The 26,154-nt window shown below is 49.7% G+C and overlaps 2 protein-coding genes across 3 annotated transcripts; both read left to right on the top strand.

The window, feature by feature from the left end:
- The first annotated feature begins 694 nt into the window (after positions 1–694).
- Positions 695–6,357, top strand: MRPL18 (mitochondrial ribosomal protein L18). 2 transcript variants are annotated; one of them, XM_021693443.2, is made up of 4 exons: positions 695–878; positions 1,157–1,343; positions 5,122–5,204; positions 5,847–6,357. In XM_021693443.2, the coding sequence occupies exons 1-4, from the start codon at positions 782–784 to the stop codon at positions 5,912–5,914; spliced, it is 435 nt and encodes a 144-aa protein (XP_021549118.1). In that variant the 5' UTR covers positions 695–781; the 3' UTR covers positions 5,915–6,357. The 2 variants fall into 2 exon arrangements, with proteins under 2 accessions (XP_021549118.1, XP_021549117.1); XM_021693442.1 differs by having other exon boundaries at positions 5,122–5,353; positions 5,847–6,354.
- Positions 6,358–7,986: 1,629 nt separating this feature from the next.
- Positions 7,987–25,322, top strand: PNLDC1 (PARN like ribonuclease domain containing exonuclease 1). The gene is made up of 19 exons (XM_021693217.1): positions 7,987–8,062; positions 8,476–8,533; positions 8,837–8,910; positions 10,117–10,156; positions 10,690–10,813; positions 10,976–11,064; positions 12,722–12,822; positions 14,237–14,313; positions 14,494–14,637; positions 15,141–15,210; positions 16,962–17,047; positions 18,234–18,289; positions 21,298–21,362; positions 21,797–21,850; positions 22,037–22,079; positions 23,394–23,493; positions 23,619–23,794; positions 23,923–24,021; positions 25,259–25,322. Exons 1-19 carry the CDS (start codon positions 7,987–7,989, stop codon positions 25,320–25,322), a joined length of 1,596 nt encoding a protein of 531 aa, XP_021548892.1.
- The last annotated feature ends 832 nt before the right edge of the window (positions 25,323–26,154 follow it).

Raw genomic sequence — 26,154 nt, 5'->3', positions numbered from 1 at the left:
GAAGGGAGCGAAGGTAGGAGAACGGAAGTAAGGATCTTGCCCGGGAGAAGGAAGGAGGTGCTCGGCTGAAGCTTCTCCTCCCCTCGTCCAGGCACGGGTTGCGCGTGCGCCTTCGCACATTCTAGTGCCTTCTAGAAAAAGTGGACGGTAGGGCGGGGCTTGGAGTTGGGGTGTGACGAGAGAGGGCGGGCCCTTCACGGGAAAGCTGGCTTTCTGAGCTAGTCCCCCGTGTTCGCTTTTAACGGTCTTCGGCGAGCACGTGGCGAAATCACGAGCTTGGTTCCTGCGCTCACGGGCCTAAGCTGGGGGCCTGAACCTGGGTTGGACGGGCAAGAGCTTTACATGGGCCATACGGGAAAAATGACAACTACGGTTTCTGAAGAGAAACTGCATCTCGCGCTGCCCCCGGTTTCTCCCATTCCCCAGGGGGACTGCGTGTGGATCCAACAACGATCGGCCGACGCTTTGCGACTACAATGCCCAAAGAAACGTGAAGTTACCGGAGCCTTGCGCCCGCGACTCTGGCGAAACGCTGCGCCTAAACTAGTGGGTTGCGCCCCGCCCTCAAGTGCGTTGCGCAAGTGGTTGGCGGGCTCCAGCGTCACGTGCACTCCATGGTAGGCAGTGATTGGAGGAGCCGAGGCAGCCGATCGTCCCGTCAGCCGCTCGGCGGCGGGGTTTGTTAGTTCCGGGTCGAGCCGTAGGTGACCTCCTGTATCCAAAAGCTTTTCCCTGAGTTAACATGGCTGCGGCCGGCAAGCGGCTGGGACGCCGATGAGGAATGGACGCGAGGCTTTTCCGAGGTTTTCCCCGCGATCCCTCAGCAATGGCGCTCCGGTCGCGGCTCTGGGAGAAGCTGTCGGTTTGCAGGAACCCCGGTAATTCCCGCTTCTCTCAGATGACTCCCCAGGGCCTACACAGTAATGTGCATATGCAAGTCGTGTTTTCAGTTCAACCCCCACCGGACAGTAAACTGGCTAACAGCATTGTGGCGACCGTAGTAGGAAATTAAGCGGGGTCTGTGATGACTGTACCCTGTGACCAGATTTACCTCCTCTCCTTTCCGGGGAGTGGATGGGGATAGAGGTTGGGTCATATTCCTGTTTTGTCCGTGTTTGTAATTTTTTAAGATACATGTGGTGGTTCCCATTCTTAGGGTGTGGGGTCGCAGCGCTCTCAACCAGTTCCAAGCCAGCGGCGAAGCCTGAAGTGGACCCTCTGGAAAATGCAGCTGTTGCCCCAGAGTTCACCAATCGGAACCCCCGCAATCTGGAGCTCTTAGGTGTGGCCAGGAAAGAGCGGGGTTGGGGGACAACGTGGCCCTCCCGTGAGTTCTGGCACAGGTAATTAAGTCGGCTAGTTAATTGACCCTACAGAGCGGTGCACGGTGCCCTGCAAATTGTTTTCATCAATTCAGTCAACGGTCCAGATATTTCTGGAGATTGTCTCCTCAGGAAGCTGCCATTTGGTGGTGGAGGAGGGGTTAGTGGACGGGGGTTGGGGGGATGTGAGGGGGTGGACCTGGAGGGACAAACAATAAGTAGGTGTCAGGGAGAAAATTTAAAGAGGATGATGTTAGGATGGGGAGACTGGGTGCCTGCTAAGGCCCCTTCTGAAAGATAAGACAATCTGCCAAGAAGAGCATTCCCAGCAGAGGAAATGGCTAGGGTGGGAACGGGCTTGTGTGTTTGAACAACTACAAGGCCAGTGTACCTGGAGTCCAGTGTGCGGAAGGAGTGAATAGCGTAAGGTGAGGATGGACAGGAAGGTAGGAGACAGATCATTAACTTTGTAAATTGAAGTAAGCACCTCACAGTTTTTCACAATAGTGGAAGACAGAATTTAATAAATTTTGAGGTTGAATTGAAGATCATTCTAGTTGCTTTGGGGAGAAATTTGTAATGGGGGAAGAATAGACGCAGGAAGGCAAGTTAGGAGTCTATTCTTCGTTATGAAGATGGTTATTTATTGAACACTTTGTATTTGCCAGGAACTCTTAGTTGCTTTATGTGCATTTTCTCATTTAACCCTTAAAATTACTTTATGAAGCAGATACAGTAATTTCCTTCATTTTATGGGAGCAAGAGAATGGAGGCTTAGGGGGACAAGGTTAATAAGCTCTAGAGGTAAGATACAAACATGTTTTGTCTGACCTAAGTTCAGGTCAACCCCCACCAGGGTTGGATCCTAAGATCCAAGACACTATAAATTATTACCACTTGCTGCTTTATGTTGGTGTTTATCTGCTGGTTATTTACTTGGTAAGCATTTGTTAAAAATGGAATATTTCTTAAGGACTATATAAATTGTAATTGGAAGTTAAATAGGAGTCATAACTATGTGATTCATTCATTCAACAAACATTAGGCCTATGACACTTCATAGGCATTGTGCTAGATGCAGGAGATGCAAAGAGAAAATACATCCTTGTTAGCAAAAATTTTAAGTTTTGTTGTGGAAGATGGAATAGGGATAATAAAATTTTACAGTTGCTATGAAGCATTTTTACTTAGTGTACGTAGGAATGAGTCAAAGGGAGTAGGCAGATCCCTTGAATTAATCTAAAATTCTTTTGACACATTCAACGTATTTACTTAATATTGGATCATTTAAATAATTAGAGATCTATTTTCCCACTTTTTTTCCCTATCTGATATATTCACAGTATTATCAGTATAGAATTTTGGCATATTATAATAGGAAGTGACCTTAGAGAGGATGAGTCCTATGCCTTTGTTGAACAAATGGTTTAAGACAAGGATCAGCAAACTATTGCCCATGGGCCATAGTTGGCTTGCAAGCTAAAAATTTCCTTTCTTTAAAACGTGAGAAAGAATTCCAAAGAATAATATTTTGTGATATGAAAATTATATAAAATTCAAATTTCATTATCCACAAAGGATGTTTTATTGTAACACACCACCACTCATTCTCACCTGGCTGTTCTAGTATTACTATGGCTGAGTTGAGCAGTTGCAGGAGACCCTGTGGCTTACAAAGCCTAAAACATTTACTGTCTGAGCCCTTATGGAAAAGGATTGTTGACCTTTGATTAAGAAATTGTGATTTTTACTAGGGCTGCCAGCAAAACCAGGTGTAGAACCCACATTTCTCAATCTAGTGTTTTTTCCTGCTGTTTCACACTAAGAATCCTGGTGTGACTTCTAATTTTGGTGTTTTATTTAATGTGAGCTTAATTTTTAAATGTGTAATATAAATGTATGCTATAAAATCCAAAGGGTAAATAGGTTTTATGTGTATCCTTTTGGAGATAATTTGTGCACATAAGTATAAACTTAGTAGTTTTTAAATTACAAATATTAGGGCACCTGGGTGGCTCAGTCTGTTTTAAATGTAAGCGTCTGCCTTCGGCTCGGGTCATGATCCCAGGGTTCTGGGATCAAGTCCCACGTTGGGCTCCCTGCTCAGCTGGGAGCCTGCTTCTCCCTCTGCCAACCGCTCCCCCTGTTTGTGCTTTCTCTCTCTGTCAAATAAATAAATCTTAAAAAAAAAAATTACAAATATTAGCATACCACGTACACTGTTTTTCATCTGAATCCTCCCTGCCGCCTTCAGAATCCATCTTGGAAATCCTTTCTGTTGTTTAGAACATTGGCTCTGGAGCCAGACCCCTGGACTGAAGTTCTAGCTCCGTTACTTACCATTAGTTGTAATCTTGCTAAAGTTACTAACCCTTTCTATGTCAGTTTCTGTGGCCTTAAAAAAATAGAGAAAGAAAGAAAAAATAATGAGAGATCATTTTGAAACATGAGCTCTGCCTGTAAACAGGACAGTGCCTGGCATGGTGGGTGCTCAGTGAATGGTAGCTACTTCATTCCTTCTGGTAACTGGATAGAACACCACTGTATGGATGTTTTAGTTAGCTAGCTCCATATTGATGATTACCTTAATGATTCCAAACAATGTAGCAATGAATTGCCTTGTCCATGCATCTCATCAGTGAGATGGGCGTATTTTCATGGGCCTGAGAATCTTTAATATTTTGTTTCTGTGAACAGTCTGTTCAGATCCTTTGCCTATTAAGGTATTGGTCTTTTTTTTTTTTTTTTTTTCAGATTATAGGAGGCTTTTTACATACGGAAATTAGCCCTTCGAATAAATAATATGTGTTTAAAGTATTTTTTGTTTCTTGCTGCCTTTTGACTTCAGTTTACTGTTTGTTTTTTTTTTTTTTTTAAAGATTTTATTTATTTTTTAGAGAGCGAGCGAGAGAGAAACAGCATGAGAGGGGAGAGGGTCAGAGGGAGAAGCAGGCTCCCCGCCGAGCCGGGAGCCCGATGTGGGACTCGATCCCAGGACCCCGGGATCATGACCTGAGCCGAAGGCAGACGCTTAACCATCTGAGCCACCCAGGCGCCCAGTTTACTGTTTTTTTAACTGTAGAAAACTTTGGTTTTTCTTTATAAAAGCAGGATGACATGGTTTGATGTCCTATTTAAATAGGCTTACTTTAGACTCTTAATCATAGGAAACAAACTGAGAGTTGCTGGAGGGGAAGAGGGTGGGGGAATGGGATAACTGGGTGATGGACATTAAGGAGGGCACGTGATGTAATGAGCACTGGATATTATATAAGACTGATGAATCACTGACCTCTATCTCTGAAACTAATAATATGTTATATGTTAATTGAATTTAAATAAAATAAATAGACTTATTTTGAGGTTGTAAAAAACAATCTGCTTGCTAGTATTATGATTTCAGTTTTTAATTTAAATCTTTGATCAATCTTACATTTATTTTGGTGTTACTGGAAAGTAGAAACAGAGTAAGTATATCCTTACTCATTGGAGGGTCACAGCTTAGCTCTGCCTCCTCAGATCCTTTTTTGAAGTGATGCTGTGTAATAATTCTCACATCTCAGAAATACCAAATTTCTCCTGGATATTTGAGATTAAGTGGAAATGTTTAGTTTATTGTTATTGAGGGTAACCTCATAAAGACAGGAAAAACAGCTTTCCCAAGTCAAATCCAGGTTAACTCTGTTCAAGTAAATGAAACAGACATTGCATTCTTGAGTAATGTGTAGGCCTTTATTCACCTGAGGGCTTTTATCTTTAGGATTCTTTTATGATTTTATTCTCTTCTCATCTCATTTAGGTTGCGAGTTATAAGGACTCAGCATCATGTAGAAGCGTTGGTTGAGCATCGCAACGGCCAGGTTGTGGTTTCAGCATCCACTCGGGAATGGGCTATTAAAAAGCATCTTTACAGCACCAAAAACGTGGTGGCCTGTGAGAGTATAGGACGAGTGCTGGCAGAGCGATGCTTAGAGGCAGGAATCAACTTCATGGTCTACCAACCCACTCCTTGGGAGGCAGCCTCAGACTCGGTATTTTGGTTTTCATGTACTTATTTTTAAAAGGTATGAATTCTTGACAGCAGGTGCTTACATAGTAACAATAGTTGGATTTATCAAGTTCTTTCCATGTGGCAGATCCTGAGGTGGATATCCTGACATGTGTGACCTCATTCCATCCTCATAGCAGCCCAGAGGGTCAGGAGTAGTATGCCCAAGTCACCTGAGGCTGGCTTGTCCAGAGTGAGTCCAGGGTGACTGACTCTGCAGCTACGATGTCCCCCACTCTACTTCCCCGTTCATGTGTTAACATCTTGTCTGTATGATGAAACACCACTAATCTTTGACATCTCTAGAGTCTCTTATCTATGTCATTATTAAGATCACTTTCTGGGAAATCAGTGTAGGCTGGGGTTTAGCAAGGAGCAAATCAGCTGTTTTAGTTCTCTTGGGAACGAACTGTTTCTTGTCAGCTTCTTTATTGTGCTAACTTAACCTTTTCCTTTTTTCGGATCTTCAAAACCAGATGAAACGACTACAGAGTGCCATGACAGAAGGTGGTGTGGTGCTGCAGGAGCCTCGGAGAATCTATGAATGAAAGAGGAGCATTGTTCCGAACGTGTGAATATAAAACTGTGAGCTGTTGCGTCCTTCAGAAGAGAGCATCTGGAAGAACAGCCAGCTGGGAAGTTTTGTACAATCATGTAACAGTGGAATGTTATCACCAGTTAAGGTCATCCCCTCCTCCTCTTGTGTGTATGTTGGGGGGCGGTGGTTTAATTAAGGGCTAAATTCTTCCCCTTCTTGGACAGAAGTATCTGGGAAAAGCTGTTGCCAATTATAATTAACTTTGCAAGGACAAATTAAATGTTGTTTATAAGTTAAAGAATAAACGCAGATATGAGCAGTTTCTGGTTACATGAAATCTTCTTTGCCTTTGAGCCCTCTGTGGCAAGAGTACACATAGGAGATTTGTGCAAACTACTTGTTACCATGTCCAGCTCATAGTGGTTAATCTCAATAAATGACAGCTGTTGCTGTTCAGAGTGTGGCCCTTTTTTTAAAATAGGAACTGTCCGTATCAGTTAATTTATTATAAACAGTCTTAGTGCTGTGAAGATAGAAGGGGCAAATCGTGACCTTAGTTGGGCTCCTGAACCCTGACATGCAGAACCAGATGTGAAAGAAGAAAGAAACGCAGTGAGGAACTGAAAGTGGAGGTGGAAAGGAGCAGGGTTGGTGTATGCTCAGTTTGCCTTGAAAAGAGAATTTGTTGGATAGGAGATGAAGCTTGAAGTGCAATCACCTTAGTCTAAAATGAAGCTGGGCTAAGTGGGAATCAACGGCAACTCTTTTATAGGGGTCGATTAAATCAAAATAACTTTCTGGCTATTTAAGACCGGTGCAATGAGAAAGAACCTGTAAGCAGTTAAGGCGGCTTCTAGAGCATTTCCCAATTTTTTTTTTTTTTTTTTTTTTAAAGATTTTATTTATTTATTTGAGACAGAGAGAATGAGATACAGAGAGCATGAGAGGGAGGAGGGTCAGAGGGAGAAGCAGACTCCCTGCCGAGCAGGGAGCCCGATGCGGGACTCGATCCAGGGACTCCAGGATCATGACCTGAGCCGAAGGCAGTCGCTTAACCAACTGAGCCACCCAGGCGCCCAGAGCATTTCCCAATTTTTAAATGTGTATCCCAATTATATATTTATACAGAAGTGAAATAACATTACTATTTCTAATCCGAGTGTTTGGTATTTTAAAAAGATGGGTATGCACCAACATTTTTTAAAAGTATGATTGGTTCTGAGAGGATGCAGTGACATAGTGGTCCTCTTGTGATCAATAAATACCCTAGTGGAGACATTTGAAAGTGTTTATTATAGGTCCGATATTTTCTTGCCTCATCTTAAAGACTGGAGCACTTCACTTTGAAGATTGTGGTTGTAGAAGGCTTTTCAAACAAGTCTGGTGTTCAAGGGCGGATGTAAATACCCAAGACTGGACTAGTGGCTTTGGAAATTGGCAGTGACAAAAATAGGGTTCACCTGGAGGTAACGCTGTAGGTAGGGGTTTTCTCTGCAAGGAATAGGATGGTCCTAGATCATCTCTGCACCAAAGGTTTCCTCAGTTTGATAGGCAACTCCTGAGGGTCTTTGTGGCAAGTTTGAGAGATGGTATTACGGATGATATTGCAGACAAAGTGAAGAAGATAGAATGTGGGGGAGGGGACAGGGCCAGCTCACTAGGGGCCAAGTGCGAAGACGTGCAGATTTCAACGCGGACGAGATGTGGCCCCTCCCCCCGCCGCAGCTGCCATGATTGCCTACTTCCTGCAGTTCCTTCAGGTGCTCCCGCCCGGTCTGCACGTACCCTTCTTCCGCACTGTTTTCTCCTACCACGCCTCTTAATACCCAGCTCTACGGAAGTGCCACCTTCCAGCGACTGCAGAGAGATCGCCGCCGCCAGGGGAGCCGGGCTCTGGCTGCGAACTCGGGGTCTCCGGCAGCCCCGGCTGGCGGGCGAGGTGTGCAAGCAGACACCTGTGGGCGGGCAGGTGGCGGCACGCGGCCAATCGCCGTGCTAGCTCCTTAAGAAGGGCGGCGCGGCGGAAGCGCGTGGCAGCGCGTGGCCGCACCGGGCGCCCTCGGCCGACCTGCGTGGTCATGGACGTGGGCGCCGACGAGTTCGAGCAGAGTCTCCCTCTGCTGCAGGAGCTCGTCCTGGGCGCCGACTTCGTGGGTGAGGCGCGGGGGAGTCGGGCCGTGTCGCCAATCTGCTCTGGGGGGCGCGAGCCTGCGGGGGCGGGACGGAGCGGAGAGGTGGGGCCTAGGGGGGACGGACTCCAGGCCGCGGGAGGCTCCGAGAGGGCCCCTCCGAAGGGCGGGAGAGTCCTCCGGCCGGGCGGTGAGACGTTAAGCAGCACTTGCGGCCTTGGCCCCACTGTGGCCCGGGTGGAGCCGAGCCCATGGGATGACTGGCCTGGCTTATCCTTGCTTTGGCTTTCTCATTTTCGTCTTCTTGATCCCACCTGGCCTCGTGAGCGCCGACGGTGAGCCGAACACATTTGCCACCTGTAGCATTGACAGCAAGAACAGTGTGGCAATGGTCTGCGTCTGGGGACTCTTGTCTTTTTTTTTTTTTCTGGCCCGCAGGTCTGGACATAGAGTTCACAGGCCTTCGCTCTAACCTGTCCCGGCCCCAGCAGATCAGGTACACCAAAGCTGCCGTACAGCTGAGCCAGGGGAGGTTGCGCTCCTCTGTGCCCTCGTGCCTCGCACTCCGGCCACGTCCCCGGCCTTTCTCAGCAGGCCCTTATTGGTTTTGAGGGGGCAGGGCAGCACTTGTGGGGGGGGGCCTGGGGACCTGGCCCTTGTCCTCTAAATGCTGGTAGCCTTCCCTCTTGGTAACAAGGTAACGCTGCCTCTGGTTGAGAGGCGCCCATCCAGCGCTGAGGCTGTGGCACCTTTATATCCTCTCCTTGCCTGTGGAATGAGATGCCTGTTTTTTCCACAGTCTTTTCGACTTGCCCTCCGAGTGGTATCTAAAGACCCGCCACAGTGTTCAGCAATTCACCATCTGTCAGATTGGTGAGTGTCCTCTTCAGCCGTTCCTTCTGAGTTACTGAAGGAGATACTTGTGTTGTCTTTGTGTTTCCTGCTGGTAAAACAGCGTTGACCCCTTTCAGAGAGATTGGCTGTGGTTGTGGATGCTTGTTTGGTTTTTGTCTGTGTTGTGCCTGTGGGCCTAACACTGTGCAACAAGCAGAAACCTCGTTTAGCAGCACTGTTCTCCTGCCTCCGTTCATCAACATGAAGGAGTCTGTACCATCTTTCAAGGGAAAATGTGTATGATTTTTGTTTACAGAAAACTTATACAAACAAGATCACGTTATAAGTATCTTGCCCTGTAGCCTTTTTCGCTAATGGAGCTTAGAGATCTTTCTATATTGACATAAACAGCTCTCCATTTTTAACAGTCACATAGTATTCCAAATTGAATATATCCATTGACTCAGTCTCCTAATGATGTACATTTGAGTTACCTTTTGTGTGTATTGTTCTGATATGTACATATGTATTTGGTATACTTCCAGCAGATTTTACTGACCCCTGCTTTTTCTGTGAATGATGACCGTCTGTGTGTGTGGTTGCTCTCTATCCTTGTCCTTTGCTATTCTATTGTGGTTTTTTTTCTTAATTGTAAGACCTTCGTGAAAAGTACATGAAACAGCACACTAATAGGTTTCTGTTGTCCTCCCCTACTTTGAAGCCTTCTTCACTTTGCATAGGGTCTCTTTAGCAATATGGACATTTTAAAGCCATTAAATGTATAAATCTATGGTTTTTAGCATTTCCTCTGGTGAGTTTTAAAACTAGAAAAAATGTCAATATTCTGTGTTTGAAGAACCATTCACCATCCTATTTTAATAATTTCAGTGTGAATTACAGTTGATAGTTCTCCTATTCCAAGTCTGTGTTTTCTTTCTTTTTTTCTTTTTAAGATTTTATTTATTAGAGCACAAACTGGGGGAGAGGGAGAAGTAGGCTTCCCCGCTGACCAGGGAGTCGGATGTGGGCTCAATCCCAGGACCCTAGGATCATGACCTGAGCCGAAGGCAGATGCTTAACCAAGGAGCCACTCCGGCGCCCCGCCCCATATTTTCTTTAAGAGACAATCTTATTCTAAAGGGTACACAGTTTCTTTAGGTGCAAAATACTGTTCAAAATGTTTCCTTTCTGAAGCTCACTTCTGGTAGGTTTTCTTTGGTATTCATTTCCTCCTCTTTCTTCTAGGATTGTCTGTGTTTTCCAGTATTGAAGGAGAGTTGAACAAGTATGTATGAAGACCTTTTGCAAAACACCTGGCTCTTGCCCACTGATCCTCTCCACCTGCTTCCCTCCAACTGCCTCAGGGTCTGAACCACGTTGGCCCTAGACATTCCATAGTCTCCTCTGCTTCTGTGCCCTTCCGCCCCGCTGTCCCCTGCAGCTTCTGGCTCGCCCAAGTTTCTCTCGGCACAGTATCTTTTCTGGGGGGCCTTTCCCAGCATTTAGGTGCTCCTCTCCCCGTTTCTGTGCGCCCTGAAGGTAGCAGTTAACAGTGTCATAATGAGGGTGATGTGGCTCCCAGGAACCAGCAGTCAGAAAGCCTGCTGAACAGTAGGCTCGGGATGGGGGCTAGACTTCCATGCGGGCAGGATCTCTGCCTTTTTCCTTTGGCCCCAGGGCCAGCTGGTACTAGAAAAAGCCAACATTCAAATACTTCTTGAATGAAAGGAGGAGCCTGCTCCGAAGTCAGCTCTGCGAGCTAGAATTTTAAAAATGGTTTTGGCTTTTCCTTTTTACATTTATTTATTTATTTTATAGGTATGTAGCCCATTCCTGTAACTTCTTTCTCTTCCCGACGACATTTGGGATCTTGGATTCCGAATTCTCTTTCCAGGCTTCTAGTGTTCAGTTTTTGAATCAGTATGGCTTCGACTACAACAAGGTATGGCAGCAGAGAAGGGAAATGGGAAGGTTTTAAAGGTTCTCTGGTCCAGCTGGGCTGAGTCCCATTTCCTGTCCACGTGAACTGGACAAGGAAGGCTTCTTTTCCCTCTGCTCCCCTGCCCAGAGGATGCCTCCACTAGTCTCCTTGTTCCCCATCTAGTTTCTCAAAAATGGGATCCCATATATGAATGAGGAGCAGGAAAAGAAAATTAAACACAACATCCTGACCGGGAACTGGAGAGTTCGCAGGTAAAGCCCATTTCTCTGGGGGCTTTGGGACTCTCTGTTGCTCTGTTGCTGCTGATCTTCCGAGTTTCCTGTGGGTTGGCGTGCCGGCTCCAGGGTATGGTGACCTCCCGCCATCACCTTTAGCTGGGGTGGCTTCGGCAGCATGCGATCAGCCAAACACAGCAGCTCCAAGTGCTGGGCGTTCTGTTCCCTCACCTGAGAGGAGAGCCGTCTTACTATATGGAGGATGATTTTCGTGTTGAAAAGTGAAGGGAAAAAAGGCACTGACTCTTAACTCCGTACTCAAATGAAAAAGCGGGAGCTTCATGCCAGTGGGGTGGGGTGGGGTGGGGGGGGGGCGGAGAGGGGAGGGGAGCAGGCTCTGTGGGACTCCGTGTGAGATGTTATGCTGGCCTTCAGGGCGATCTCGGGGAGGTCTCGGTGGTCAATGACATGTAACCTTGACCACGCCAGTCATGGCCTGGACATATTGCCCCGTGTTCTTGAATCTGCGTGCTCCTGAGGGCGGGGTCTGCCTTTTTTTCTTTCTTCTTTTTTTTTTTTTTTTTAAAGATTTTTATTTATTTGACAGAGTGAGCACAAGCAGGGGGAGCGGCAGGCAGAGGGAGAAGCAGACTCCCAGCTGAGCAGAGAGCCCGATGCGGGGCTTGATCCAGGACCCTGGGACCATGACCTGAGCCGAAGGCAGACGCTTAACCGACTGAGCCACCCAGGCGCCCCTCTGCCTTTTTTTTTTTTTTTTTAAGCCCCCAGTGCCAGTTGTCTTACTTGAAACCAGTACTGCTATGGAGCTTGGGCCAGGAGTAGTGGAGTGACAGCATTGTGTGGTCCCCTGGGCCCTAGGCAGGCCGTGTTGGCAGAGTCTGGAGCTGAACTAGTCATTTCAGCTCTTTGAGCTTTAGATTCTTTGCCTTTATCAGGATGGGAGGTTAAATTAGACTGATTTTTAACTCTGGAATATTATGATTGAATATTGGGTCCAGATAATTATATAATATTGGAGGTTTTTTTTTTTTTTTAAGTAGGCTCTATGACCAATGTGGGGCTTGAACTCACAATCCCAAGATCAAGATTCGTGTGTTCCACTGACTGAGCCAGCCAGGTGCCCCTGGAGGTGCCTTTTTTTTTTTTCCTCCGCTGAAATCCTTATCCTGAGTTTTTCATATAAAAATGTAGCTTTTTTTTTTTCTTGTAAGAGAAGATCTATTTGAATTTTTAACCTTCTGTTATTTTCAAATGTTGGAGAAAAGTCTTTCCTTATCTCAAAATAACATCGTGTTCTTATATTTCTAACGTAGAAGACGTGCTTACCAAAGTTCCTGTCTCTTCCTTATTTCACCAGATGGTGCTTTTTTACCCCAAAAGCTGAATTAAGCAGACAGGCCTGACAGGAGTGTTTAGTGTTGTCTAGCTCCCATGCATCCCAGTGAAGCAGAAAGGGATGGAACATGCTCCTGCGATTGTAGGGGAGAGTATCAGCCGAGTGTCTGGCTCTCTCTTGCAGAACAAGATTCAGAAAATAGTCTTTTTTGGGTTTATTTTGTTGCTGAGATCATAATGTTAAAACCGGAGTCCTCTGAAACTCTTGTCATGTTAACATTGTCTTAAGGTTCTGGTGGTTTTCTCCAGCATCCCACTTTCATGTGCCCATTTTCAGTTCTTTGGATAAAGACCAGATCAAGGTGGTGATCGATGAGGTGACACGGTGGCTGGACCTGGCGGAGGAGGGCGACTGGATGACTCTCCCTGGTATCGCTGGTAGGTAGGAGGCTGCTCCCCCCAGCCTGGGGGTGTTGGGGCTGGTCACTGTCGGGTGCAGGGGTTGGGGGGCACGTTCCTTCTCCTTCCTGTGGATCCTGGGCATCGGCTCAGTGGGCGTGTTGTCCCTGGGGTCAGATCAAGCTGTGACCTCAACTCAGAAGCCGGAGGCCTTTTGACTTATTTTGAGTGTTAAGGTTGAAGATGTCCCGTTCCGTTCAGAGTCGTCTTTTTTATCCCAATCCTGAGAGCCCTGTGTTACTATTATTTACTTGTGTTCACCCCTGGATTTTTTTTTTCCCCCACGGCACAGTGTGGAATCACAATGAACATGCCTTCAATTAGTGGTCCTCGGGCTTGGTCTGTGGCCCCCCGGGGTCTCAGACCCTTTCCACGAGGGTTGCACAAGGTCAAAAGTATTGTCAAAATCTCACTTGGCTGTCACTTGCCGTTGTCACTGGGCATTTGCATGGATAGTACTGAGCGGGGCGCCGGTGGGTAAAAATGCACCTCGGAGCAGACCCTGCGGGCTGTCCTCCTGTACTTCGTTTCCACTTCTAGCTTAGAAACACAAAATCTAGTTTTTATGAACTACCTTCATGGCGAAGAAGTAACTCAACCTTTGTTCATCTTTTAATTTTGATGTGTCAAAATACATATGCGTAAAACCTTGCTGTTGCTAACCGAAGTGCAGCGGTTGCCTGGAGGAAAGTGCCCGTGCATGTTTCTGAGCTGGGAGCTGAGTCCATGCCTTTTCTTTTAATGGAATGTCGTTTTTACATGAAAGAACAGACTGTGGTTATTTTGATTTTGGGTATTTTCAGTCCTTTTCTCAAGTGAGAAAAGTAAGCCTGTCACTTGCAGGAAAATAACAGAATTTGTGAGTGATAAAATTTGAGCTTTCCATCAAAAACTAAAATTTTGGAAAACTCAGGTCTGCCACCGTGAGCTTGACAAGCTTCCCAATACTGAGACTGTTCTGATGGCCCGTGGTACATGTCTTGTTGATCGTATGTAATGTGTGAACATCAAAAAATTCGAGTAACTCCACAAAGCAATATTTTTCACCTAACCAGTGCATGATGTTACAAAATCACGGGTAGCAGCGTAATGGTTTTATTATTTTAAAAGAGAACTTTGCATTGTTTAATGTACACTGTTCTAATGCAGTGAATGTCAAAAGCTATAACCCCCCCCACAAAGGCTCGCCAGGGTTGTCTCAGAGTGGCCCTGAGATAAACTTCGAGAATGGACGTGAATGCTGTGCCATCCCTGTCGTGGGGGCTCCTGGGTTTAGGTACACCTGAGAGCTGCCTCTCCATTGTCCCCATGCATCTCTCAACTTCTTCTCCTGAGGGGAAAGTGAACCCCCGTCTGGGTGGTTCTGTGCAAGCCTTGCGTTTCCTTGCCACAGGTTTCCAGGCCTTTGAGGTCCAGCTGGTGCTGAGGCAGGCCCTCCCCGACATCTGGACGGTCCTGAGAGATCAGGGGGTGAGTTCCCACCTGCGAGCAGGCGGTCCCAGTGGCTCTATTCTCGCTCATTCCACCAAATCTGGCCTCTGTGAAAGGCTTTCTCTTGTCTTTTCACCTCTCCTTTTGAGATGAATTGCTTCTTTGGCTTCGTTCCCAGGAACCCAGGATTCAGAGAACTTGTCTCTACTTTTGTCTCAGATAATAGTGAAAAAAGTGAGTAAACAGCATCGCTGGTATCTTGAAAACACCTCCTGTGATCGAGCCAGCTGTTGGAAGGAGAAGATTCTTCTCTCTGCCAGGGGTTTTTCGGTCTTTTTCCAGATGCTGGTGAAAGCCCAGAAGGTAGGAGGGAAAAAAAAATCTGATCCCTAGCAGTCATTTGTATTTCTGAGCATAGAAATATGCTGTGTCCTCCAACAAAAATAAGATTCCTTGAGATAAGTGGTTCTTTCCTGTCAGTAACTGGCTTTCTAGATCTAGCCTTGCTTTCCCCAAATTGTGGTGGGTTAAGCTGGGGCAGAGTGTCCGCATAAAACCCTGCGGCTCCTTTCCCCCTGTTGGGCGCACGGCCGCTTCACTACTAGCTGACCTAGGACTGCTGGGGGAAGTTCTTCAGTTTAGACCCCCAGCATGGACCCTGTGCCCCACATCCCTCCTGCACCACGCTTGTCCTCCTGGCATCAGAGCCGTTGGGCCACCTCTCATGAGGGTGGGGTGAAGGGGGGTGGACTGCCGTGTGGTAGGATCGCCGTGGGTTCTAAGGCTACCCCCTCTGCGAGAGCATGTTCACCTCGGATGTCTGTTTTTAAACCTCTTCTCTGCCACCTGCCGATTCCTCCAAGTAGCCCTTAGTGGGCCACAATATGATGATGGACCTGCTGCATCTGCACGAGAAGTTCTTCCGGCCGCTCCCAGGTACGGGCACACCTGCCATCCCCCTCTCCATCTTCACTGGCCACCTTGAGAGGGGGTGGGGGCCAGGGTCCTCCTGTGCTATCTCCTCATGATCCGCTGGCTTCTGCAGAATCCCAGCATCTCTGTGCCTGTTCCCATTTTCGCGGAGTGGAAGCCAGGTGCCTTTCTGGCAGAAAAACTTACATTTGAATGGATACTCTGGCCCCCATTATGGAAGTTGTCCCAGATCCTCGTATAAAACCTTATAAAATCAGAAATGTGAGCAGGAGAGATGCTGCCTTCAATCTCAGCTATAATCCCAACACTTTGCTTTTTCCTCTGTGAGTTCTCACAAATTAGATCACACTACATAGGTGATTTTATGTTTGGCTATATTTTCACTTACCGAAAGCATTTGTGTCATTGGCCTAATAAATGCCATATCAGTGGCTGTGTGGCCTTGTCTTGTGGTTGGGCCATACTTTTCCATGACTGATGGTGCCCTGGGTGGATGTACAACGGGGTCATGTAGCCGTTAAAAGCATGGACTTGGGAGCCATGTGTGGCTCCTCATTCCACCCCTTGTTACGTGTGTGAGCTCCAGCAAAGCACTTCCTCTGCTTCCTATAAAATGGGGGGTAGTAATGGTACCAATATCCTAGTATCAGGGATTAAATGAAGTAATGTACACTATCTAGATCAAGAGGGTGAGACGGTTCTAAGATTTCCCCAAGAAATGAATTGATAAAACACCTTAGTTTGAGCATATTGAGGAAATTGGGGGAGAAGTTGGGGTAAAATTCATAAGCCATGACCAGAAAAACTGAGACAACAAAACAAAATTGCAGGGAGAACAAGAGCTGGGTAGGAAAGGAAAGGTGGCGGCGTGGGGGGGGAATGTGACCTGGCCCCACGAGAGCAAGGAGGTGCGGTCCGGGGCTGAGTCAGGAGTCCTCTTACACAGTAGGAAGCCACGTAGGTGCCTAAAACTGGGGAAATCGCCCGTAGCACAGCTGAGCAATCCGGGAACAAACACCCAGAGAAAAGGACTGGAAAGTGCTTGTCTGGGGAGTGGGAAGAGGAGAGCAAGGCTTGTGTTGGTTGGTTTCGCAGCAAACCTCTTTAAACTGTGTGCAGGTAGGCCTTTGATAAATAAACCAATCGATAGCTCAGTTCCTTATCAGGGTACTTCACTCACAATTTTTAGTTGATTTTTCTTGGATCGTCTCTGAATAGTCCCTTGTAAGTGACGATTTCATATCTGCCTTTTCTTTCTTTTTTTTTTTTTTAAAGATTTTATTTATTTATTTGAGACAGAGAGAATGAGAGAGAGCACATGAGAGGGGGGAGGGTCAGAGGGAGAAGCAGACTCCCCGCCGTGCAGGGAGCCCGATGCGGGACTCGATCCAGGGACTCCAGGATCATGACCTGAGCCGAAGGCAGTCGCTTAACCAACTGAGCCACCCAGGCGCCCTTCATATCTGCCTTTTCAATAGCACTTCTTTCTCTCTTTTTCCATTGGCTAGAACCTTGCAAACTACATTAACCTTGACCATAGACGATATCCTGAATTTGGAAAGCCATTTGGCTTTCACCACCATGAATGGTGTGATGGCAGGTTGGTTTGAGATCTGTCAATTCTTAATGATTTAGGAGAAAGGACGTTTTTAATTCCCATTTTGTTTGCTTTGTTAGTGTTGGTGACAAGCTAGGTTGGAGAATCTTCCCATGTTTTACCAACAAACTCCCTTCTATCTGGTCTTTTCCTTCAGAAAGCTATGATCAATTTAAGCTGAATATCCACAACCTGTTTCCTGTTCTCATTGACACTAAGAACGTGACCAAGGATATCTGGAAGGTAAGGAACGGGGCTGCTTTGGGTTAAGGAGTGCTTTGTCCCAATCACACTTCACTTTGTCTCTTTTTAAAAATCTTTCCTGGAACCCTTTTCTCCTATTTTACAACCAGTATTGGCTTCTTTGTGTTTTAACATTGGGTTATCTTATTAGCTTCTGAGTGTTTTCCTTCCCTCATTCGAGTTCCCATGTTTTGAATGAGGTATATGGAACTTGTCTGATCTAAATAAGCACTCCACAGAAGAGCTTGTGCTGGAGCTTGAGGTATGTGTGAGGAGTATTTGCAGCCAGCTCCAAGAGCATCAGGGTGCAGGAGTCTCTGAAGAATCTTTACTGAGGTGTAAAGTGCATTACAATCACCTGGGAAGCCAAATCCTGACACCTGGGTCCCACCACCAACTCCCAGTGGTTTGGAGGGATCGGGGGGGGGGGTTGTATTTCAAAAGCTCCCAGGGGCTTGTGCAGTGCAGTTAGGGTGTGAACCACACATGGAGAAGGGAGGCACCCCACTGGCTTAAATGATTCTTCGAAGTTAAACTGAGGAACAGAGAAAGGGAAATCAGATCAGCATTTTAAAGCCTGAAGCTGGTCGCTTGAAGTTAACTATCCAATAAGGGAGCCACAGAAATGGCACTGGGTTGCCTGGTACATCCTTGCCCGGAGCCCATTCATTGCTGAACCACCCCGGTTTCTAGTTCTTGAACACTTCTGTGATGCTGCTCGTGTCCGTGTGGCAGAGTCCTAGCGTGAAGCAGGAAGGACGTGGGCTGATCTGAGAGGACCCACGTGGACTCCTTGTCACACAAGAGGAGATGAGCTCTACGGCGACCTGGCATGTCCCAAGGCTCTGGTTCTCAGAGCACCTGGTGTCCTACGAGTGTGTCCTTGGCCATGGCCTGGTGCCTTGGAGGCGTATGTTCATGGAACCACTTAAGCACATGTCTTTGAAGGAAGGCTGTAGGAGCTGTTGCAGTTTTTCTAGCTTCGCTTTTTGGGAACCTTTTAGGAAACCCAAGATCATTAGGTGCCTGGACATCCTGATCAAGGAATGAGGACACTTATGTTTGAATAGAAAGAGGGGTTTATAGAACTATTTTCCATGTTCCTTTAATGGCCATTTGGCAATACTCGAAGCAGATAACAAAAGCACAAGTTTTATTCTCCCTGATTTGTTTTCCATAATTTTAGGAACTGAATTTCCCAAGGGTTTCAAATCTTTCAGAAGTTTATGAAGTCCTAAACAGGTAAGGAAGCCTTTTTTTTTTTTTTTTTTTTTTTTTTGAGCTGCTCCTAGAGCAAAGGTTCTCAGTGGAGGGGATTTTATTCCCCAGGACACATCTGGCAATGTTGAGACATTTTGGGTTGTTACAAATGGGGGCTATATCTGGTGAGTAGAGGCCAGGATGCACAGGAATAGCCCCCAACAGCCAAAAATTCCCCAACCCGCAGTGTTCCTAGTGCTGAGGTGGGTACACCCTATCTAGAGGGGCAGAAACCCATGAAATACCTACAGCTGTTGAATTATGTGGTGGTTTCTGGTGGCCAGGGTTTAATTTCTCTTGATCTGTGTCTGATTACTGGCGAGGTAAGCTCCAGCAGATCGGGCTGTTTTCCATCCGGACCCTGGTGTTTGTCATGGGCCTGCCACGGGGCTGGAGGGTGCACCCCAAACACTTGAGTGAATGAATGATCCCAATACTAGGGATGACCCTGACCTTTCTGTAGAAGCAGCTCCCACCTCCCCTTAGAGCTCTGACTGAGGCCGGGTCGTGCTAGTGGGGACACGATGCCTGGGAAGTGCCAGGGTCTGGGGAGCTTGGTTCCTTCCTCCCCAACTGGGAGGACCAGGAAACCCCGAGCAGCGGAGAGAAAGGGGCATCATGGCAGCTGAAGGTGGCACCTTTCTGAAAGGAGAATGGGTCTGTTCCTCTCTTGGTGACAGTCCTCTGACCACCGCATTCCCTCCCCCCGCCCCCCCGCAGTGCAGTGCGTGGTAGTCTCCTCTGGGCCCTCGTGCTTCATGTTCTTCCTCCAATGCCCCCCGCCCCCAGGTCCCCATTTCCAGGAAGAAACTCCAAGGCCAAATGCAGGCAGTGTCCACTCCCTGCCCTGCCGACATTTGTGGTGTTGTCTTTGTCAGGGTCTCTCCCAGCAGCCAGGACACATGAGCGCCTCCTGTGTGGGGGGCCCAGGTGGGAAGGGCTGCCCTGCGCCCGCCTGTCCGGCCTCCAGGCCCGTGGTCCTCCCTCCACTGGCTCGGCGGTGTCCCTGGCGGGGCTTCCAGCCTGGCCCTCTCCCCTCCCCTCCCCTCCCCTCGCCCGCCATCAGCCTTGTTCTCCTCGCTCAAACTGCAGAGCCCCCCTCCTGACTCTGTGCGCTCGCTACCACGGTCTTCCTTCTTCTCTTTGCGACATGCCTCTTCAGGGGCCTCTATGCGGCCGTGACCCACGGAGGTCAGGTTCTCTTCCTTCATGGAACTTGCTCTCGTGAGCTTGCCCGGGGCAGACTCCTCCGTCGTCCCAGCCGAGGGCCGATGCATGGGAGGCCCGAGGAATGGGCATGGTGACTGCTCTCTGGAGCCTGGCACCCTCAGCCTCTCCCCACCCGTGCTTCGGTGGTACCCTTCCCCGGATTTCTGGTGGGTTTTATGGTTTTTCAGTCCATTCCTTGTGGGCTCTTGTTCTTCCACCCATCCCTTAAGTCCCTTCAGGGTCGTTCCTCGACCCGCTCCTTGCTCATTATCGTGTCCCTGGGTGACCAAATGCACTCCCTTAGCTTCAGCTACTGCCGTCCGTGACCATTTAGACCTCCAGGACAGCCCTTCACTCGCTGCCTGGCTGCCGGGCCTTCCTGCCCCACGCGGCCACAGGCACCTTTAACTTGGCGTCGTTCTCCGTCCCTCAAACCCACCTCTGTGCCTGCAACTCTCGTGAAGTCCTGATGGCCACAGGGGCCGTGCACAAATGTGAGGGTTTTGTTGGAAACGCACAGGCTCTGAATCGAGACTGCTTGGGTTGAAAGGCCGGCTTTGCCACCCGCTGGCTTGTGAGCAACGACCGAATCTCTCTGAGCCTCCGTTGTACCACCTGTGACCTGAGGATATGACTGCGGGGAGCTCGCAGGTGGCCGTGGACACGAGTGTGCTCGCACGCGGGAAAGGACTTGGACCGGTGCCTGCGCTCGGCCCGTGTCTGTGTGGCGTCCACTGCTGGCCTTGTGACCGGCGGCCTGAAACCGAATGGGCACATGCACTGGACAGATGGGGAAACGAGCGGTGCAGAGGTGCTCGGCACACACCCAGGTTCTAAGAGGCTTTGTCGGAAAACAAAGGGAAGGTTTCCTCGTTGAGTGCCATCCCCTGTGCCAGGGCCGGGGCTGGGCCAGCCACGTCTTCTAGTCCATGGACTCCTGTCTGTCTGATGCCCTGAGCGTCTCTGGAGCCTGTCAGGTCTGCCTTGCCCCTGCGTGCCCAGCATCCTTGCCTCCGCCCCGGCCTCTTTCATTCCAGGGACCATAGAGGCGCCACGGGTATCCCCTGGCCTGGCCTGGCCTGGCTCACTGCGTACTGTCGCTGGAGTGATCTTTCAAAGCATGAACCTGACTGAGCCAGGTTTCTGGTCCGTCTTCCCGATGCTCCTGAAGTCTCCCCACCACAGATCATCCGAGCTCTCTTCCTGGCCCCTGCCCTTCCCACGGGGGCTTCAGCCACACCGCTCGCCTTGGCAGCGCTGTCAGGCCTCGCTCCCTTTCCCTCACTCCCTTTGCGTGCTCTCCGTGCTCGAGATGCCGGTCGCCTCCCCATGGCTTCAGCTGAGCGAGTTCCTGTGGTTCGGGACTCCTGGGGTACTGCCTGCTTCAAGAAGCCTTCCGTCCCTGCAGCCCGCAGCCTCCCTATCCTCGGGTGCTCCGTGCGTGCCTGGGGCGCTGCAGCAGCGGGACCAGCCCCGTACCTGCCCTTTGGGCCACGGGGTAGCTCTGCAGGCAGAGCCGGTGTCGCATGTGTCCTGGTGCCTCGGGTCTGGCTCAGCGTGTGGCAGGTGCGCAGAGCAGCCCGGCTGCAGCCTCCGGCCCAGGTGTGCTCCTTCACCTGCCCTGGTCTACCTACCAAGATCCTACCGCCTGTTCCTGTTTGTCTTTTTTTTAAAAAGGCACCCCAGTCCTGAGGACCCTTTTACTTACGTTAACATGGTGAGGAGAGACCAAGAAGGGCTTACTTGCGGTGACTCTCTATCCTGTTTTTCTTCTCTACTAGTGACTTGAATCCTACCAAAAATTCCGGGCCAGTGGTTATTCACGCAAGCAAGTGTGAAAAATATGGTATGTTCCTGTGCGCATAAGCTGCTCCGTGGGCGGCAGAGTATTGAGGTACCAGAGTGGAGGCCTGGCCTCCCCATGGGCAGGTGTGTGGGAGGGCCACATGGAGTGCTCCATCGTTTTCCTGTCTGCTCCAGGTACCCCCCTTACAAAGGAGCCACCCCAGAAGGCATCGCAGCTCCTGGGGGTCACCTCCCCCTGGACATGTGGCTGGCCTGCCGGGAGGCTCTCCGCCTCGGCTTCCTGCTGCTCTGGGGGGACCGGGGTGAAGACAGGCGTGGGTGGGGAGAAGGGCACACACATCTCTGGAGGAATGATGGTTGTCGGTGGTGTGTGTACGGCCAGTGCGGGTGTGCAGCTGGGTGGGGGAGAGAGCCCTGTGCAGGCCATGTTCTGATGGCTGTGCCCTGCTCTCTCCTTCTGGAACGCTGCTTCAGTTGAGACCAAGTACCCTCACGAGGCCGCGTACGATGCCTTCCTCTGTGGATCAGGTGAGCGTTGCCGTCCTCTGAAAGGGGGACTCCTGCTTTATTTGTGATAATCCCCACCATCCCGAGGCTCCCCATTTATTTCCAGGTGGGTTGTGCATAACAGACATAAAGCAGGAGTTTGCGTATTTTGATGGGGTGCTGTGGTTGAGCCTGGACGTGTGTTACATCTCTAGCTTTCCCCCCCAGTTCTTCTGAAAGTGGCACACTTGCTTCTGTGGAGAGTACACCGGTGAGTGTTCCTTCCTTCTGTTCCCGGAACTGTGGTCCAATTCCCTGAGCCCTCGCTGTAAGCGAGGACCTCCGGGCTCCTGTGGCTCTCCCAAACACGGGCGGTGCGGGATGGCCTTTCCTACTGCCCCGGCCTCCTCTGAGCTGGGCCAGGGCCCTTCTCAGCACTGGGCAGATCCACGGAGGCCAAGGCAGTAAGGTCAGGTGCAGGGCCTCACACCTGCCTCGGTGCTTCACAGTGTTTGGTATGCAGGCTTTGTTATCCACCTGTTTCTCGTAACCATGGAAATCAGTGAGGTGGGAGGGCACATCCTTGGGGTCCACACAAGCTGCGGAAAAGGGTAGTGACTCGGAATAAGGCATATAGGGGAGAGATTCTTAAAACCCCAAACCGGAATCTTAAATGCATTTCCCCATGGTAACGGCACCAGGCTCCTAGGCACCAAGGCCACACTTGGAAGATGCGTTCTAGGCCACCATCCTTGGTGTGTGCATTTGTTAAATAGGATTTAGGCTTGGTGAAGGAGCGAATCAAAATTGTAACAGGGTCTTTGAGGCTGACTTGGAAACCTTTTCAGACTAGTCCAAAATTTTTATTAATTTTACTAATCTGTTAACTTTGGTATTACCTATATCTTTCCATTTTAGTAATGGCTGTATACTCTATAACCTATTGATGTGAGGCTTATAACTTAAATAAGTCTGCTCTCTCACTCTTTCCTGTGCTTTGACAGCATCTGAGTGCCGACTGGGAGGTACACGTGTGCCTGATGGGGGAGCCCCTCATGCCCTGCACCTGGGTGCCTTCCATCCTTGTGTTCTAATCCTCCTGACCTAAAAACCCTCCTAGATGTAGAGAAGTTCCATGGCGTCCCGGGCCTGCCTGGCTCCAAGGCCCGTGCTTTTCCCCGGACCTGGGCTCCGGCACGTGGTCATGTCTGCATGGAGGCAGGCACGCAAGAATGAGGGCTGAGGGACGGCCATTCGGGATTGAGAGCGATGTCCTGTCAAGTGGACCTTTGGACCGTGGCTTCTCACTAATTCTCTGAGCCCATTGCTGATGCTTGTCAAGGAATCTTTATCCAAGTGTCACCGACAGATGGTGACCCCTGAAAGCTCAGCTGTGGCTGGGGCCCCAGAGGGCGCTCTGGGATTGGTCAGCTGGGGGAGTCTGCCGATTTGGAAGGAGGAAGGGGAGAGTGGTCTGAGGCGGCACCCTCCCCTATTCCGTCCCCAGACCCTTTGCTGTGGCTGAGGACCTGTGCTTGACCGCTGGTGTGCCTGCATGCTTTGGGGTTTTTCTCTGTCCCTGTAGTGCTGGCCCCATGCCTGAGCCCTCCTTCTCTCTCTACCTTGATGTGCTCGCTCCCTATGTGAACCAGGTGAATCTTATCCGAGCTGGGGTCCCTAAGATTGTGAGTAGCCTTTTTTTTTTGCCCCTTTCCCCTACTCAGAGGCATGTGCTGGGAAGCAGCCCGGTAGCCTTCCTAGTCCATAGGAAGTGCAGAAAACCTCCTCTCTTCTTCTCCCTGCCTTCTAGAATTTCTCGGGTCCAGATTGCCCCAGTATCCGACCTCCCATCCTCCTCCTCCGTGTCCGGAGGTGGCCTGGGGTCAGCGAGCAGCAAGTCTATCGTGAGTTTCAGAATCTCTGCAAGTTCGATGTGCGGCGACTCTCGCGGAGCCAGTTCCTGCTCTTGACCAACAAGTTTAAGGAGTAGGTGCCTCGGCGCTTGGCCCACCCCCGTGCCCCTCAGCCACCCTGTCTCTTTGCGGCCACTTGGAGCCTGCCTGGAGCAGCAGGGCTGACACTTGCATGCCTGACCTGAGACTGTCTGTTGGCAGTGCCCGGAGCATCCTGAAGGAGTACAGGGGCCACCCCAGCCTGCAGGTGTCCCTCTACCGGTACTGGAGGCACTCCCCGAACATCAACTGCCTGTTACAGTAAGTGTGCCCGGGACCGTGGCTGCAGAGTTTGCTCGCTGGGGGGGATTTGAGCGTGCACACGAGCGGAGGGAGGGGCAGAGGGAGAGAATCTGGAGCAGACTCCCCGCTGAGCACAGAGCACGCACGATGCGGGGCTCAGTCTCACGACCCCGAGGTCACCACCTCAGCCGAAACGAAGAGTCGGATGCTCAACCGCCTGAGCCAGCCAGGCAGCCCACCAGCGTATGTTGTAAAGGAGTCATTCCCAAGTACGGCGACCTGAATGTCCTTCAGTAACACTGGACGAGCATTTACTGAACGTCTGCTGGATTGGGTAGTGTCATAGGTTCTAGGCTTCATCCGCAAATAAAACAAAATCCCTGCTCTCCTACAACTCACCCTCCAGTGGGAGGTAACCGTGAACAAGTGAATTTGAGGATCGATCAGGTGACAAGCATTTATTAAAAATAAGAGCAGGTCAGGAGGTAGGAGTGGGGGGCCAGAAGGAGGGGTTACCGGTTAAGGGAAGAGATGGGGACCCCATTAAAGTCTCCGAGGAGGTAAGGGAGCAAGCCAGGGAGAGCACTGGGGAGGACTGGCCAGGCAGTGGGGCAGAGGCCCTTGAGTGGGGAGGTGTCCGGGATGCCGAGGGGCCGTGAGAAGACCACGAGGAGAGGCTGGGGAGGAACGTGGGCCTGGTGGAGTGGAGGACTGTGGGAGAAACTGCAGGTAGCTGGAGATTTTCAGAGAGGTGGGACTCTTGGCTCTGTGTGGGGCAGACTGCAGAGCACGCAGAGCGCTGGGGAGGCAGGCGGGCGGACCGTCCGGTCGGGGCTTGGGCTGCCGGCTGGCAGAGTGGGGCGCTAAAGGGGGATCAAGGACCAACTGGAGCAGGGTCGAGTTTGAATCATGGTTTTTGGCCTGCGTAACTGAAAGGTGGAATTGCTCTGAGGATTTTGGCTTGCTGGTTAGGAGCCGTATCTATAGAAAACCGCATGCTTGAAGAAAAATGGCCCCTAGGCAATCTTTTCTCCATCCGTCAACCTCTGATGTAAATCACTAGGAAAATGACTCGTCTGCATGTGTCCGAAAGCCATTCTGCCCTCAAGGCAGAAGTTCATGCTGGGAGAATGATGGGAAGACAGGAACATTTGGGTGAGCAGTGACACCAGCTGGCCTGCGTGTCTGGCTTTGGACCTGCCCGTTCTCACACAGCCCGCCGCCGTCCAGGACCGCTGACCTCTCTGTCTTGCAGGGTGTGTGGCGTGGTCATCACCTGGGCCCTCCTGGCACTTCTCCTCGGAAGACCTGGCCACTGAGTGCAGCCGGCAGCCTCTGTCCTATCTCTGCACCTCCCTGGGACAGCCATCCGTTTGGTTTTTTTTGTGGGTTTTGTTTGTGTAAGTCATATTTTTACTTGCAGGCCAATCTGTGTGGTCCTTATGAGGAACTTTGTTTTGAAGGTGAAATTCTGTAATGATTATCAACGATAAAGAATTCCTTAGATGTGGTACTTTTGTGGCCAGAGCTTTTTTTTCTTTGAATGGGGAGAAGTCCTCGCCTCTGGGAATTTAGGTTAGACCCCCAGAGGGTCTCCTGCCCAGACAGCTAGCACGGGAGCTGGACAGTAGGTGAGCCAAAGGCTCCATTATTTCTGGGAGAGAAATTATTGGCCGCTAGGCCCTTCCCCAGACCTAAATCCCTACCAGCCTGAGTTTAGTAAAGGGGGAAAAAATGAAGCTAAGTGTCCATGTGCATTGGTGATGTTTTATGGTTTACAGTATTTAACATTCACTTCAGAAGCAAAGATTGCGTACCTTTTGAGGCCAGATACAATCTGGTCACTCTGTTTCCCCTGCACTGGGCCACGCCAGGGGCCACGCTGCTCTACGCCTCACCCAGCTGTGTGTGTGTGTATATAAAATAGCTGTTCTCTATCGGGAGCTGAACTTGGCTGGGCTGTTTCCTCAACCGTGAACTTCACTTACCGATTTAGCAAAGCCTCCTTAAATTCAGGGTGAGGGGCGGGTGCGGAGGAGTTTCCTCCATAAAGTGGAATCGCTAGTGGGGGGCAGACGCCATTCCAGAAGCCCCAGGCCCGTCCTGAGGGATGTGAGTGACCAGTGGGGCAGCTCGTGGTTGGACCAGTGA

The sequence above is a fragment of the Neomonachus schauinslandi genome, chromosome 8 (genome assembly GCF_002201575.2).
Source record: "Neomonachus schauinslandi chromosome 8, ASM220157v2, whole genome shotgun sequence".
NCBI lineage: Eukaryota > Metazoa > Chordata > Mammalia > Carnivora > Phocidae > Neomonachus > Neomonachus schauinslandi.
Note: the sequence above shows the minus strand (reverse complement) of the source record. Positions and strands in the feature narration are given on the sequence as shown.

Excerpts from the sequence above, each read along its gene's own strand:
- PNLDC1 (XM_021693217.1), top strand. The coding sequence starts at position 7,987 with ATGGACGTGGGCGCCGACGAGTTCGAGCAGAGTCTCCCTCTGCTGCAG. Across the intron at positions 8,534-8,836 it reads TCCCGGCCCCAGCAGATCAG|TCTTTTCGACTTGCCCTCCG; the intron begins GTACACCAAAGC and ends TTTTTTCCACAG. Across the intron at positions 24,022-25,258 it reads AACATCAACTGCCTGTTACA|GGTGTGTGGCGTGGTCATCA; the intron begins GTAAGTGTGCCC and ends TCTGTCTTGCAG.
- MRPL18 (XM_021693442.1), top strand. The coding sequence starts at position 782 with ATGGACGCGAGGCTTTTCCGAGGTTTTCCCCGCGATCCCTCAGCAATG. Across the intron at positions 1,344-5,121 it reads TCCCGTGAGTTCTGGCACAG|GTTGCGAGTTATAAGGACTC; the intron begins GTAATTAAGTCG and ends CATCTCATTTAG. Across the intron at positions 5,354-5,846 it reads GGGAGGCAGCCTCAGACTCG|ATGAAACGACTACAGAGTGC; the intron begins GTATTTTGGTTT and ends CTTCAAAACCAG.